The following is a 16,104-nucleotide window of genomic DNA, read 5'->3' on the forward strand; positions in this document are numbered from 1 at the left end:
GAGCCAGCATTTTGAGGAATTAACTGACCAACATTCATTGCCGAGGATAACAGAAAAAGAATGGCGGCTTGAATGATGTAAAAGGGGAGTGATTGGCAATATTACTCCAGCAAAAATGAGTTCCCTCAGGAGCAAGGAGGTAAAAAAAGGAGTAAAAGACATGAATTTATATTTATCTTGCATTTCAAATGTCTGGCATAAATAAAACATTGTTGAACAATGATAAGTGATATTAACAGTGATTCATTTCCCCATATAAATGGCAAAGTGGTTTTTGCCTACTCATGTTCGCTCGTCTGTCTGCCTGCCTGCCTGTTTCCATATCTCTCGGTCTGTATATCTGTCTGGCAATCTGTCTCTGTCTGCTGCCTGTTAATAGGTCTATCTTTCTGCCTACCTGCTGTTTCCATGTCTGTCTGATTGTCTATCTGTCTGCCTAATTTCACACTCAGTGCTGGAATCGGAAACGTCTCAGCTTTTTAATTGATTGCTCCACACAAAAAGGCACAATTCTTGATCTGCAGTCGAAGCTCGAACTGCAATTGCACTTGGCACAGTCAAGGGACACTCAATTGCACATTAACAGCAGACTAGTACGTTATTTTGACATGGTACAATATTGTGTCCCTTTGGCTTGAGAGGCTAGGCTGGGGTGCAGGGAGAGAATGAGCAGATTGGCCCTCTCACTGCAGTATGAATCCTAATCCAATGGAGGAGGAATATTGCTCGAAGTTTCAACGTTTCACTCACCTAGCAAGGCTGTGATACTCCAATCGGGTTCGAGTCTGGCTCCCGAGATGTGTTTTACTCCTTTCTCACTGGTTTACATATCTGTTATCAAACCCTTTGATGTACCTCCCCACCCACTTATATATATTTTGAACTGTATTAAAATGGAGTGAAGAACATTCATGGCTGAGGTTGGTGGGTGGGAACGGTGGTGTGCAATATGAGTTTGTTTATTCCACATCTTCAGACGCTTTTGCTCTGGGAGAATACTGTAGAATGTTGGAAAGAGTCACGTGCAGATTAACAGCAAGGATGGCACGGTGGCACAGTGGTTAGCACTGTTGCCCCTCAGCGCCAGGGCCCCGGGTTCAATTCCGGCCTTGGGTGACTGTCTGCGTGGAGTCTGCACGTTCTCCCCGTGTCTGCGTGGGTTCCCTCCGGGTGCTCCGGTTTCCTCCCACAGTCCAAAGATGTGCAGGTTAGGTGGATTGGTCACGCTAAATTGCCCTTTAGTGTCCACAATGTTAGGTGGGGTTACTAGGTTACGGGGATAGACTGGAGGTGTGGACCTAGGAAGGGTGCTCTTTCCAAGGATCAGTTAGACTCGATGGGCTGAATGGCCCCCGTCTGCACTGTAGGTATTCTATGATAGGTGTGTGTCCTGTTGTTGTTCTTGATCCCTTCAAGCCTAGAGGCAGGATCCACAGAACCTTCTACAAAATGCACCAACCATTAGTAAAGTAAAGACACCATAGTCCCAGATGACCAAAGGATGCTCTCCCCCTCAAAGGTGACTGGTGGTGATTTAACCCGAGGGTCACCCCACCTCATGGTTGAGAAGGCAGGGCCTTCATGAATAACTACAGCCGGTACAGGAATGGAACATGTTGCAGCTGTACAAAACTCTGGTACGGCCGCATTTGGAGTATTGCGTACAGTTCTGGTCACCGCATTATAGGAAGGACGTGGAGGCTTTGGAGCGGGTGCAGAGGAGATTTACCAGGATGTTGCCTGGTATGGAGGGAAAATCTTATGAGGAAAGGCTGATGGACTTGAGGTTGTTTTTGTTGGAGAGAAGAAGGTTAAGAGGAGACTTAATAGAGGCATACAAAATGATCAGGGGGTTAGATAGGGTGGACAGTGAGAGCCTTCTCCCGCGGATGGAAGTGGCTGGCACGAGGGGACATAGCTTTAAACTGAGGGGTAATAGATATAGGACAGAGGTCAGAGGTAGGTTCTTTACGCAAAGAGTGGTGAGGCCGTGGAATGCCCTACCTGCAACAGTAGTGAACTCGCCAACATTGAGGGCATTTAAAAGTTTATTGGATAAGCATATGGATGATAATGGCATAGTGTAGGTTAGATGGCTTTTGTTTTGGTGCAACATCGTGGGCCGAAGGGCCTGTACTGCGCTGTATTGTTCTATGTCTATGTCTATGTTGGTGGCCTTGCTCATGAGCCAGTGTCCAGCCAAAGTGGCCATGGTGTTATTAATGAAGGTAGTGAGTGATCTACCTGCATATAGTGACCTCAATTAACGGTATTGAAATGGCCTCTAAATAAGATCGCAGTTATGTGATTCTAAAACTGACACACTGGACTGAATAACCATCTTTTGTGTTGTATAATCCTATATAGATATTTGTAAAGACTTTCTCAAGGACGGCTTCACAATTCTTAATTCAGTGACAGTCCATCTCTATTCAAGGAACACTCAATGCATTTTATATGAGGCTGGACTTTAAATGCTCAACAGATATTCATTCAATGGGTAATTGTCTATTTATGGTTTACAATCTATAATTTGTGTCCGACAAAATGTTTTGCCATAACTAGATGTCAGCTGACGGGTGGTAGGCCTCACTTATGTTTATTGATTTTAGTGTTTTTTCTTCGCTCTCACAGGAACTGTTTTTAGATGCTTCATAATAATGTGTTTGGATGAAGACTGTGGGCGAAGCCAGGCTCGAGTGCGTCGACCTCATGATTCAATACTCTGCAACACTGGGAGAGTAAATAAAACGAAACTGTTTCTGATCTTTGAAGGGTCAATTACAAGAGGGCGTGGAATTTGGAGTTAAGGCAACATGAGGAAGAAGTTTGATATCCAATGATTAATTAGGATTTGGGATGCACTGCCTGATAGGGTGTGAAAACAGATTGAGGAGCTGGAGAGAGAATTGGAGAAATGCTGGGAGGAGAGATAATTACTGGAGGATAATTACTATGAGGAAAGTGTGAGGGAAGTGCAACTAACTGGGTTGATCTTCAGAAGAATTCGGGCCAACTCTATGGTCCAAATGGTCTTCTGTGCTGGAATGAATTCATGTTTCAATAATTACTGCCAGAAATGTCCTCCAACAATGGGTTCGATCAACTGACCTTGCTATTAGGACTATTATTAGCTAAGAGGAGCATCAATTCAGATAGGACCAATAATTTTACATGGGAACATAGAAAAAAGAAGCAGTATGTGGCCCTTCGATCCTGCTTCACCGTTCATTATGATCATGGCTGATCATCCAACTCAATAGCCTAATCCCACCTTCGCTCCCTATCCTTTGATTCCCTTCGCCCGAAGAGCTGTGTCTAACTGCTTCTCGAAAACATGCACTGTTTTGGCCTCAACTACTTCCTGTGGTAGCGAATTCACTCTCTGAGAAATTTCTCCTCATTTCAGTTCTAAATGGTCTACCCCGCAACATCAGACTGTGACCCCGGCCACTGCGAACATTTTTCTTACATCTATCCTGTCCACTCCTGTAAAATGTTATAGGTTTGTATGAAATCCCCCCTCATTCTTCTGAATTCCAGCGAATACAATTCTAACCAGCTCAATCTCTCCTCATACATCATAGAACTTACAGTGCAGAAGGAGGCCATTCGCCCATCGAGTCTGTTCCGGCTCTTGGAAAGAGCACCCTACCCAAGCCCACACCTCCAGCTTATCCCCACAACCCAGTTACCCCACCCAACACTAAGGGCAATTTTGGACACTAAGGACAATTTAGCATGGCCAATTCACCTAACCTGCACATCTTTGGACTGTGGGAGGAAACCGGAGCACCCGGAGGAAACCCACGCAGACACGGGGAGAACGTGCAGACTCCGCGCAGACAGTGACCCAAGCCGGGTATCGAACCTGGGACCCTGTGAAGAAACTGTGCTAACTACTATGCTACCGTGCTGCCCCACCATCCCTGGAATCAGTCTGGTACACCTTCGCTGCACTCCCTCGAGAGCAAGAACATCTTTCCTCAGATAAGGAGGCCAAAACTTCACACAATACTCCAGGTGTGGCCTCACCAAGGCCCTGTATAATTGCAGCAACACATCCCTGCTTCTATACTCGAAACCTCTCGCAATGAAGGCCAACATACCATTTGTCTTCTTCACATACATGCTTACCTTCAGCGACTGGTGTACAAGGGTACACAGGTCTTGTTGCACATTCCCCCCTACTAACCTATGGGCATTAATTTAGCACTACTCCCTCTCTCCTTCAATCAATCAATCATGTCAGTAACTCATAATTCTCTGTAACTTAGAAACATTTTATTTATTCATTTGGGGGATTTTGACTCAGCGACAGTGAAGGAACGGTGATATATTTCCAAATCAGGATGGTGAGTGACTTGGAGGGGAACCTCCAAGTGGTGGTGGTGTTCATAGAATCCCTACAGCGCAGAAGGAGGGCATTCGGCCCATCAAGTCTGCGCCGACCCTCCAAAAAAGCACCCCTGCGCTATCCCCGTGACCCCACCTAACCTTTGGACACTAAGGGACAATTTAGCATGGCCAATAACCGAACCTGCACATCTTTGGACTGTGGGAGGAAATTGGAGCACCCGGAGGAAACCCACGCAGACACGGGAGAACGTGCAGACTCCGCACAGACAGACGCCCAAGGTAGGAATCTAACCTGGGTCCCTGACGCTGAGGCAATAGTGCTAACCACTGTGCCACCGACCCGTCCCCTGGTCCCAAGAATCTGCTGTTCTTGTCCTCCTAGATGGTAGTGGTCGTGCGTTTGGAAGGTGCTGCCTAATGAACCTTGGTAAGTTGGTAAGTGCCATCTTGTGGATGGTACGCGAGGCCATCACTGACTCGAAACTGGCTCCAAGCGTGACCAAATGCATCTCAAAGCGAGGTGAATTTCTACACGAATGTGCTGAGTCTGAGCACTGGGTCGTTGACATGTAAAAGGTTGAACAAATCAGCCCCGTAGCAAACTATTTGAGCACAGTGGTTGATATGCTGTAGTTGTAAATAAAGAGCTTTATTTGAAAAGAGGTTCATCCATGTCCAAGGACCCGGGGAGCATTAAAACCCACCCACGAGGCTGGAGGGTTTGAATACTGCAGAAAGTGCATTCGAGCTTTCGCTAAGGTTGGCCTGTTGTTCAGATACTCCAAGAACAGGGACACTGCAAGCAGAATTTCATTTTTGTTCCCTCAGAAAGGACACCAATGATATGTGCACATCGGCACTTGATAGTAGGGTAACCAAGTCTTTGGAATTATGTTTGCAACCAATGGTTTGTGAAAGACTTGGGAACAGCAGTAAATTACATTTAGCCCCTTAAACCTCACAACTTGCACTCTGCCCTCACCGATTCCAATCTAGCTGGAGAGGGTGAAAATATTACCTCCCTGCCTACCTCTCACTGCCCAATGCACCACAGCCCCTCAGACAGCCGAGAGGTGTTGGATAGATAACCGGAGCCTAGTCCTGAAGCACTTAGAAACCTTTATTGATAGAGACACACAGCTCCAACGGACAACCCCTCTTTTTGCATGCGCCCCCCACCACCCCCCCCCCCGCCCGCCCCCGCATACATGAGCACAGCAGAACCCCAATTAATACCCGTCACAATTAAGCGTCCAATTGCTATAAAATTAATTCTCCCCTCTATCACTCACCCTGCAACATTCCTTGGCACTCGGGATTCATTCCCGTAACAGCCTCCCGGAACAGGTGCCGGAATGTGGCGACTAGGGGCTTTTCACAGTAACTTCATTGAAGCCTACTTGTGACAATAAGCGATTTTCATTTCATTTCATTTCATTTTCATCCCAAATATCCAGATACTCCATGTTACCCAACTACCAATTCTGCCGGCCTCAAAACCCACCTTTTCCTGACTTTGCACACCTCCAGCTATTCAGCTATGACAGGCACGTCACTTGAACACACTGCACCACAACTGCTGCCATTGTGTCCTGTCTCTGAATGGACAAGGAGGAGATGGTTCTTAGCGTCATGGGGAAGGCTGTGAGAGAGCTGGCCACCAGGCAACACTGAGACCATTGATAGAATGTCCCTGCCTTGGGCCTTTTCCACCTCCCAGCTCTCATGGCTCCCTGCCATGAGAAGCAAGCTGCTGACGGTGTGACCATGGTAACTCGTCCTTCACCCCAGGCTTCCCCTTTTGCTTCCAGAAACCCGGAAACTGTCACCGGACAAGACACAGCCCCAGCATGAGGAGGGAGAACGCAACACAGTGCTGGTGAAGAGGCCTCGCCACTTGACCTAACACTCGCAGTCACCAGCTCAGTTACAGGCTCAGTGTGCGACCCGGCATGAGTTGGCAAAGACAGGTCGGGAGGGAACGGATTCTTTGTTTGCCTGTCTTGTTTACCAGCTCCTCGGAAGGCGGAGGGCCCAGGCGGGTTCTGCTGCTGAGGACTCAGATTAGAAACATTCATAGGGATCAGAAGCAGGAGGAGGCCATTCGGATAATCGTGTCTGCTCCGCCATTCGATACGATCGTCAAATTCAATACCCTGTTCCCACCTTCCCCCCCCATATCTCTTGATCCGTTTAGCCACAAGAGCTCTATCGTATTCCTTCTTGAAATCAAACGTTTGGGCCTCGACTACTTTCTGTGGTAGCGAATTCCACAGATTCACCACACTCTGGGTGAAGAAATTTCTCCTCACCTCAGTCCTAAAAGGTTCACCCCTTATCCTCAAACTAGTTGTGGACTCCCCCATCAGGAACATTCTTTCTGAATCTACCCTGTCTAATCCTGTTAGAATTTTGTAAGTTTCTATGAGATCCCCTCTCACTCTTCTAAACTCCAATGAATATAATCCTAACCGACTTAGACTCTCCTCATGACAGTCCTGCCATCCCAGGAATCAGCCTGGTAAACCTTCGCTGCCCTCCATCCATAGCAAGAACATCCTTCCTCAGATAAGGACACCAAAACACCAAAAAGTGGGGTGCTCTTTCCAAAGGTCGGTGCAGACTCGATGGGCCAAATGGCTTCCTTCTGCACTGTAAATTCTATGACTGGAGACCAAGTAAGAGTAAAACTCAGGTTGAGATAGCTCTCAGTGGTTTGAGGGGAGACAAAGACAATCTTAAGGACATCGAGACAAGCCACCAGCTGCACTCAGTTTTAATAGTTTAGCAACCCTTTTAAACTCTCATGGGGAACCTTGACCTTGTCTCAGAACAACTGTTGGCCATTCTGGTGGAGTTAGAAACAAGTAAGAACTACACATTTGAGTGAAGACACAGTTTAATAAAAGGCAAAGTGACTTCCCCAGAGGAAACCCTACAGCCTCGGGGTTCTGACTGAATGCTCCTGCCAGAAGATCCTCGTTAGCAACCCAACCAGTGGTTCCAATCAGTCCGCATCCTGGGAGGACAGCCGGCTGGTAGAACGGCCTCAACATCCGAAGTAAAGACACTCATCTCCCATTTCTTATTAATCGTCTTTATTTTAGCCCGTCCCCTTCCTCTCTGTGCATCTGTCTTGTGGGCATTTGGATAAAGGTGAGACAGTAAAAATGGGGGAGGAGTCGTAGCTTGGGGAGTCGTAGATAGCCGTTATACTGTTATAATTAACATAAGAACATAGGAACTAGGAGCAGGAGTAGGCCATCTGGTCCTTCGATCCTGCTCCGCCTTTCAATGAGATCATGGCTGATCTTTTGTGGACTCAGCTCCACTTTCCGGCCCGAACACCATAACCGTTAATCCCTTTATTCTTCAAAAAACTATCTATCTTTATCTTGAAAGCATTTAATGAAGGAGCCTCAACTGCTTCACTGGGCAGGGAATTCCATAGATTCACAACCCTTTGGGTGAAGAAGTTCCTCCTAAACTCAGTCCTAAATCTACTTCCCCTTATTTTGAGGCTATGCCCCCTAGTTCTGCTTTCACCCGCCAGTGGAAACAACCTGCCCGCATCTATCCTACCTATTCCCTTCATAATTCTATATGTTTTTATAAGATCCCCCCGCATCCTTCTAAATTCCAATGAGTACAGTCCCAGTCTACTCAACCTCTCCTCGTAATCCAACCCCTTCAGCTCTGGGATTAACCTAGTGAATCTCCTCTGCACACGCTCCAGTGCCAGTACGTCCTTTCTCAAGTAAGGAGACCAAAACTGAACACAATACTCCAGGTGTGGTCTCACTAACACCTTATACAATTGCAGCATAACCTCCCAATTATTGCATGTATTATCTCCATTTTTGTTATAAATAAAGTTGTGTGTTTCAATTACAAATCTGGTGCCTGCAAGTCATTGAAACAGTCAGGGGCGAAACAACTTTATATGCTTTATTGGTTAATCCACTTGTGTTGGGAATCCGGGGCCTGTGGGACTGGAATTGACCACACACTCGCCCCAGGATGTTGTAACATTTCTTTCAAACAATGAATCACAGGATGATATCTTCACAATTCTATCTAATCGTAGTAGTAAGCACCTACCCAACTGTACTCATCCAAGCACCAAGCAGATGTTTAACTTTACTTAGGAGTTGCAAACTTGCGCTCTGCTGTTTCTGACAGTCTTTTAACCACATGATTCTGCTTTTGGTAACTTATAAAAGCCCAACAGAAGGAGGCCATTTGGTCTCCCAGACCCACTACCCCATACCTATAACTCTGCCTAACCTTTGGACACCAAGGGGCAATTTAGCATGGTCAATCCACCTAACCTGCACACCTCTGGACTGTGGTAGGAAACCGGAGCACCCGGAGGAAACCCACGCAGACATGGGGAGAACGTGTAAACTCCCACACAACAAAGTCAGAATTGACCCCATTTCCCCTGGTGCTGTGAATCCCTCCCTAATCCTCTTGGGGCCACTTAAACTAGCTGAGGAGGATACCCTGCCCAAATTAATGTCATCTACCCCTTGTACGTATGATCTCCTCGAGAGTCAGAAACTGGGCCAGCTTTCGCATGGAGAAAAATTCAGTGAATCAGTGTTCAATGCACAAGTCAGCGGATCCACTATTAACTTGGAAAAGAATCACATCCTTATAGCTAACCTTACATAACTTTCAGATTGTGTGACCTCTCGTTCCCCTAAGCTATTCATTGGAAACAAAGGACAGGATTTAAGGTTTTGAGTTAGGACCCCGTTGTTGGGGTCAAATGGGGGTCACGGCCCCTCACTCTGTGGGAATAGTCACCCGTCTGCAATTCTTCTGGGCCTGGCATCCAATTAAGAACGGAAGGGAGGGCTCTCGAAGCTGGAGAGCCCACTGGAGGCCCAGCAATGCGGAGAAGGCTGCAGCCTGCGACTAAGATAAGTGGGAGGGCGGGGGGGGGGGGGGGGGGGGGGAGCCCTCCATTTTGAACATCTCCTGTGCAAGTTTTCAAAGTTGCACATTTAAAGGTGGCCTCAACAGCAGGGCCGCCCGGAGGAGGAATCCCTCCACAGAGCAGCCTGCGGCTGGAGCAGTGGACAGGCAGGTGGGGGAAGGTTTTGAAGCTCGCCTGAAGCACTGGCTGCTGGGAGGTGGCCTCCAGGCAACGGGCCTAGTCCCTGGTAGTCACTTGTGTTGTGTCGGCAAGCAGCACCTTTCCAGCTAGCCAGTTCTGGGGGAGATCCCAGAGGGCACTATTACAAGCGGTGTGGTTATTGAGGCGATTCTAAAGAGGGCACCACAGAGAGCACCATAGCTCCGCAGCCTGCGAGGAGAGGGGGGAAAAGGCTAGCCTCTGACTCTGACAATTGGCTCTAACAGGCCATTAAATTGCCACCCAGCACCTGTTAGCAGGTAGCCCCTACCACCATCAATCCCGCCTTCCTGAAATATGGTGTCAAAAATTCTGGCCTAACTATCTAGGCAACCACAGCCCAGCTCTAAGTCAGAAGGTTGTTGGTTCAAGTTCAACCTCAGACACTTGAGCATATAATCTAGATGGATATCTTAGTCCAAGGCTGTGTGTGGGATTGCTATATTGTTAAAGGTTCTGTATGGTGATGAAACTCTAAGTTGATGTCACCTCTGCCCGGTCAAATATAATGTACTGCTGGGAGTTCTTCGGTGCCCTGGTCAGTATATTGACTTCAGTTATCACCATTTAAACAGATCAAGTACGTGACACTTTAATTCACGCTTCGTGTGTTTTCAAATTCTACTTTTAGTTTTGGGAATTTAAGTTTCGATTGTGGGAATGGGGCATCTAATTGGGGAACCGATGAGTAACCATATGGCAAATGCAGCTTAAACAAGCTTGAAGTTTATGACACTTAAAAGGTTGGCGTTGTTTTGACTTAAGAGGTTAACATATAGAAAGGTAAATCATAAACCGGCAAGTAGGCTTACTTAATTCAAGAGCGGGAGGCATGACATCAACAATTCTTGTAGTGAGAGAAATCTAGAAAGATGTTTTCCTTTTCGGAGTTACAGTTTAATTAGTTTAAAAGCGTGCAGAAAATCCTGAAGGGCTGTAAAGTCAATGTATTCCTTCAAATCAAAGAAGGAGCTTTAAATGAGGATCCTAACCTAAAGGAACGTTTGAGGACTTCCTCGAGCATGCCACGTTGTCATGGACATTAGTGGAATTTAGAGCGATTTTATGGTTTCAATTTATTTGGATGTTTGCTGAGCGAGACCTTTAGTTGCAGTTTGGAATGTATGTGTGGTGAGCTCACTGAGAGAAGATAACCAAAATAGGTAGTTTGGCCATCACTGTAAGCAGAGTAAAGCTATTGTCATGTGAGTGTCCCTTAAAGAAAGGTTTTTGTCTTATCACATGGCTTCAGTGATGTTATTTTGTGGGTGGAGCTGGGCTGTGGCTCCGGGAGCTTATTTCTGGTTTCGCTTTCACATTTGGCTGCTGTGGACTCAGACAGAAAACAGATTATTTTTGGCCTGCCTCTCTTTCTTCATTTTAAAAGCTGTTTCCAGACAGCTTGGTAACTTAAAAGAGATAATTGCTTTGTGGAAGGAATTCAAACCTGCTGTTTGAAAAGGGGAACAGAATATTAGTAACAAGTCTTATTCAAGTGAGAATGGCCACGTCTTTGAAAAGGGGTTTCTGGTTTTACTTGGATTTTGTTATTGAATTGGAACAGTTAAGGAGGAATTCATTAAGGGTTATACATAGATTATTGTAGCTGCGTGAGGTCTTTATGTTTGTAATTGATAAAAATTCTTGCTGTGTGGGTTTATACAAATGTCAACTAAAATCTTAGAATAAAGCTTTTTTGTTGATTAAAAGCGCCTAAGAAGTCTGTTGAGAAACACCTGAAATGAAGCCAAATTCTACATAAAGGTTGTAGATCATTTGGACTCCATAATACTCAGTTTTTAAAGCCTGGCCCATAACAAACTCTTCACCATATATCGCATGAAATGCGAGTAGAGTTTAATCTCATGATTAATAGTGTTGTTAAGTTAATTGTGCTGGTCTTGTTTAAGTCTTTTACACACAATAAAGTTTGTTTTTGTTTAAAAACCTACAATCATGTGGGATAGTTCTCCTGGTTAAAATCGGGGGCGAGATGGGTGGTGTAGCGGTAGTGTCACGCGATTAGTAACCCTGAGTCGCACAATAGTGCTCTGGAGATACCGGTTCAACTCCCACCAAGGCAGCTGGTAGAATTTAAATTCAATTAATAATTCTGGAATTGAAAGCTAGCCTCAGGAATGCCGAGCATGGAACTATCATGAAAACCTGTCTGGTTTGCTAATGTCCTTCAGAAAAAGGAAGTCAGCCACCTTTATCTGGCCTGGCCTACATGTGACTCCAGATAAGAGTAATGTGGTTAATTTTTAACTGCCCTCCGAAATGGCCAAGTAAGCCACTTAGTTCATAGGCTATTCAGGATGGGCAACAAATGTTGACCTTGCCCAAATCCCATTAAAGAATTAAAAATAAATAAGGTGGTTGGATTTCCCTTTAAATGTTAACGGAACCCGACACTGCTTATCGAACCTTGCTGTGCAAAAATGATTATTGCTTTACCTACGAGAATGATTATTCTTTGCGACCTTTAAGACTTATCTGGGTAGACACGTGAACAGACACGATATAGAAGGATACAGGCAGATAGGACATGTGATCGGCACAGGCTTCGAGAGCCGAAAGGCCCGTTCCTGTGCTGTTCTTTGTTCTCCAAAATGATTCATTAACAGTGAAAGACAACTGAGGGAATGACAGGCACTGCACCCGACAAGATCCTCTCTTTAACTCTGCTGTGAAACTCTGACTGGACGATGGCCAATCCAAGTGGTCAAGATTACAAACCTGACCACAGTCTGTTTACACTCTACAGTCAACTTGCTGCTTGTAGTGATGTGAATTGAGCACCTGACACGAGTCTGTCAACGCACTGCATGGTCCAATCACCGTTTTATAGAATCATTGAATGTCTACGGTGCAGACCGAGGCAATACGGCCCATTGAGTCTGCACCAACCCTCTGAAAGGGCAACCCACTCGCCCTGCCCTATCCACGCAATCCCTTCCTCAGCGTGCCCAATCCACCTAACACACTCATCTTTGTACTGCGGGAGGCACCCGGAGGAAACCCACGCAGACACGGGGGAGAACGTGCAGACTCCGCACAGACAGTGACCCAAGGTCGGAATTCAACCCTGTGCTGTGAGGCAGCAGTGCTAACCAGTGTGCTTGCCCTGTTTGTATTTTTCAAATTATTTCATTGAAAAGGCTGGTGAGCGGGCACCTTTATGTTAAAGAATCAAAGGGGGGCCTTTGATTGATCCCCCCCCCCCAACTTTGAGAGCCTACCCACATCCCTGAATTGAACAGGAAACTACCTCCAGGCCAATCAAGGTGGAGGGGGTGGAGGGCAGATCAAATCCCAAAGAGTGATTGCTTCTCCCGTCCCACTCCACTAGGTTGCATTAAAGACCCGGAAAAAAAGTTGTGGCTTCCGATTCCCACCCCCAGTCTTAAAATCCAGCTTCAGAGAGTGGGAAAGAGAACCCATCAAGTTCTACCGGATTTGAAGAGGGTAATTCTCAGCTGATCGCAAAGGTGTCTGTCGAGTGCAGAGGCTTAACGCGCCAGAGTGTAACCGAGCGCGGGAATGTCGTCGCACATCCTACCAAACAATTTAATATCGGCATTTCCCACACAGCAGCTTTCAGTCAGACTTACTCCAGCCAAAGAAAGGAGGGAGACTCCAGACCAACGAGTACAACCAGACTCCCATCAGGATGGAGACAGCTCGCTTCTTGGACAACATTCCGATGGAAGTCAGGGGTCGGGTGATCACAATATATCTGTCGGCCGCAATGACAACCAGTGTAATCATCGAGGAGATTCCAAAGAGGGCGCCACAGAAAGCATACAGCTCACAGACTGCGAGAAGAGGGGGAGGGGTAGAAAGAGAGGCATCAGATACTCTAGAAACAACATCTATTTAAGGGTTAATGTCTAGTCTTAGACCTGATTTACATTGGGTTAATTTACTGGTGTGAGGGCTTGGAATATTACAACGTTGACCGCCATCGAACATCAGCGAAGGTTCGCTTGGTGAATCTCCCACTCAAAAGGCAGGAATTTTCCAGCCCCCCTCCCCCCCCCCCCCCATGCGAGGTTTTCCGCTCCGGCCGGAGTCGATGGGACTTTTGAACAGCTCGCCGTATTTTCTTGCCGGGACTGTAAAGCTCCGCCCTTTTGGGGTCATGGTGGGTGCGGGTCACAACCGATAACAGGAGCAGGCGCTGGAGAGCAGAAGTCAAAAACAGAAAATGGCGGAAATACTCCGCGGGTCTGCCAGTATCTGGGGAGAGAGAAAGAGAATCAGGTTCCAAGGTCGATGGTCTGGCAGCAGGACCGGGAAAAGTAATAGGTTTTGAGCAAGGAAAAGTGGGGATGGGTGGGAGATAAGGAAAGCATGTGACTAATAAAAGACAGGCGGGGGGGGGGGGGGGGGCGGAATGATACACAAATTCGTGGCGCAGGGTCAGAGGGACTGGTAATGGGACCAGAAACAATAGAGGTGCTTGCAGTCGGTGTGAATGGCAGGATGAAGAACATTGATTATCCAGAAGCGAAAGAGGATTTAAAAAAAAAAGTGAGTAAAACCAACCCAGAAAGAAAAGTGAAACAAAGTGTGGGAAGAGTTTACTGTCTAAACCGTACAGGTACAACCAGGAACAATTTGGTTTTTGCTGTTACAGGTGGTGGGAGAGTCTGAATTAAAGTAATGCCAGCCCAACCGTCTTGGGAATCAGGAGAGAACAATCTTGAGATTTATGGTCGGATATTCTCGTCCTGCCCACTCCGAGACTGAAAATTCCCGGATCTTTTCAATGGTCCATCAAAGTTTCCACCCTGCCCACGACTATTACTGCGGCGGGTGGGGCCGGATGATTTACCCCCCCGCCCCCCCCCCGCTTAGTGTAAAAGTCACGAGTTGTAACTTTTTTTAACATAAAGCAAGATAAGTTGACAGCTAGTTTATCAGAAAGCAGGTCTGGCATTTAAATAGCGCCTGTCACCATCACCGGGTGACTGTGGTTTTTAATAGCCAATGGGGTGCGTCTGAATTTTTGAAATGTTGGGCAGAATTTTAGGATTCCCCCCTGCTGGTGGGTTTGTCAGCAGGGCCAAGTGGCCTCCTTCTGCACTGTAAATTCAATGATAATCTATGATTAATCTAGGACAAAGGTTCGGCACAGCATCGTGGGCCGAAGGGCCTGTTCTGTGATGTATTTTTCTATGTTCTATGTTCTATGGATGAGCGTAACATTTCTCCGGTGGTCTTCCTGCTAGATTCCCGCCCGCTCTTTGCAATTCTATGCTTGCGTGGGTCAGGCCCGCCTGCCTTGCCCCAGTTGAGGCCCTTAAGTAGCCAATCATTCAACGTTTCCCATCCAACCTTAATTTGCAGTCTGGCAGGAGGAGGTCTGGGGAAAGGGGCCTGACATTACACCTGGTACAGGCCTCGAGCTGGGAGTGCTGGTAGGAGGGAGGGAAACTCTGTCAGAGCAGCCTCCTTTCAACATTAGGCTCAACATGCCCCCTCTCCCCTCCGAAGCCTACTGATAAGGGCCTCACCTTCCCTCCCTGCTCTGTTGGGACTAGAGAGCTGTTGGCCAATCCGATTGGCCAGCAGCTCGGTGAGGAAGGACCTCCTCCCGAGTGAGTGGTGTCTACCGCAGACTACCTCAAAATTCTGTGTTGACGTGTGGTGAATGCAGCAGCCAAATTGGGCACAAACAGCAATGTGACAATGTTTATTTGTTAGGTTCGTTGAGGGAGGAATGTTGGCCAGGACACCAGGGATAACTTCCCTGCTCTTCTGTGAAATAGTGCCACAGAATCTTTTATATTCACCCGAGGGGAAAGACTTGGTTTAGCAAATCATTTGAAAGACATATTCATTTAATTGCTAACACACCATATGAAGAGACATTTAGTTCTGCAGTTACCGATGATTATAATAGCAAACCCAGAATGCAGTGACCAAATAAATTATCCCTCCTCATCTTAGCACAATTGCTTCACAGCTCCAGGGTCCTAGGTTCGATTCCGGCTTGGGTCACTGTCTCTGCGGAGTCTGCACATCCTCCCCGTGTCTGCGTGGGTTTCCTCCGGGTGCTCCGGTTTCCTCCCACAGTCCAAAGATGTGCAGGTTGGGTGGATTGGCCATGATAAATTGCCCTTAGTGTCCAAAATTGCCCTTAGTGTTGGGTGGGGTTACTGGGTTGTGGGGATAGGGTGGAGGTGTTGACCTTGGGTAGGGTGCTCTTTCCAAGAGCCGGTGCAGACTCGATGGGCCGAATGGCCTCATTCTGCACTGTAAATTCTATGATAATCTATGATAATCTTTCACGGCCTGCCTGCAGCCTTTGACATGGCCGAGTCCTCCATCCTCCTCCTGTTATCCTGCTGGGGTGGGGCTGCTCTTGCCTGGTTTCATTCTCATCCACCTCACAGTGTCCAGAGTGGATTCTCTCCTCCAGCATCTGCAAATGAGTAATTATAATCCTCACTTACAGAGACCCTCTGTGATCCAGTTGAGGGGCAGGGTCGGTGGAGAGCACCTCCGACACGCCCTCAAGGCTTGGGATAGGTCCATGGCATAGGATTGGGGATTAGGCAAGGTGGACACAATGGCAAGTGAGGGATAGCACA

General features: G+C 47.0%; 1 protein-coding gene across 3 annotated transcripts in view; it reads right to left on the bottom strand.

The window, feature by feature from the left end:
- The window catches only part of opn4a (opsin 4a (melanopsin)), a 118,800-nt gene that overhangs the window by 46,368 nt on the left and 56,328 nt on the right, over positions 1–16,104 (bottom strand). For 2 of the 3 annotated variants that reach the window (XM_072491835.1, XM_072491837.1), the window contains one exon: positions 13,117–13,320. The exons of the other annotated variant lie outside the window; for it this stretch is intronic. In XM_072491835.1, coding sequence (XP_072347936.1) covers positions 13,117–13,320 — 204 coding nt within the window. The remainder of the gene's footprint in view (positions 1–13,116; positions 13,321–16,104) is intronic. 3 annotated transcript variants of the gene reach the window in all.

The sequence above is a fragment of the Scyliorhinus torazame genome, chromosome 28 (assembly GCF_047496885.1).
Source record: "Scyliorhinus torazame isolate Kashiwa2021f chromosome 28, sScyTor2.1, whole genome shotgun sequence".
Lineage (NCBI taxonomy): Eukaryota > Metazoa > Chordata > Chondrichthyes > Carcharhiniformes > Scyliorhinidae > Scyliorhinus > Scyliorhinus torazame.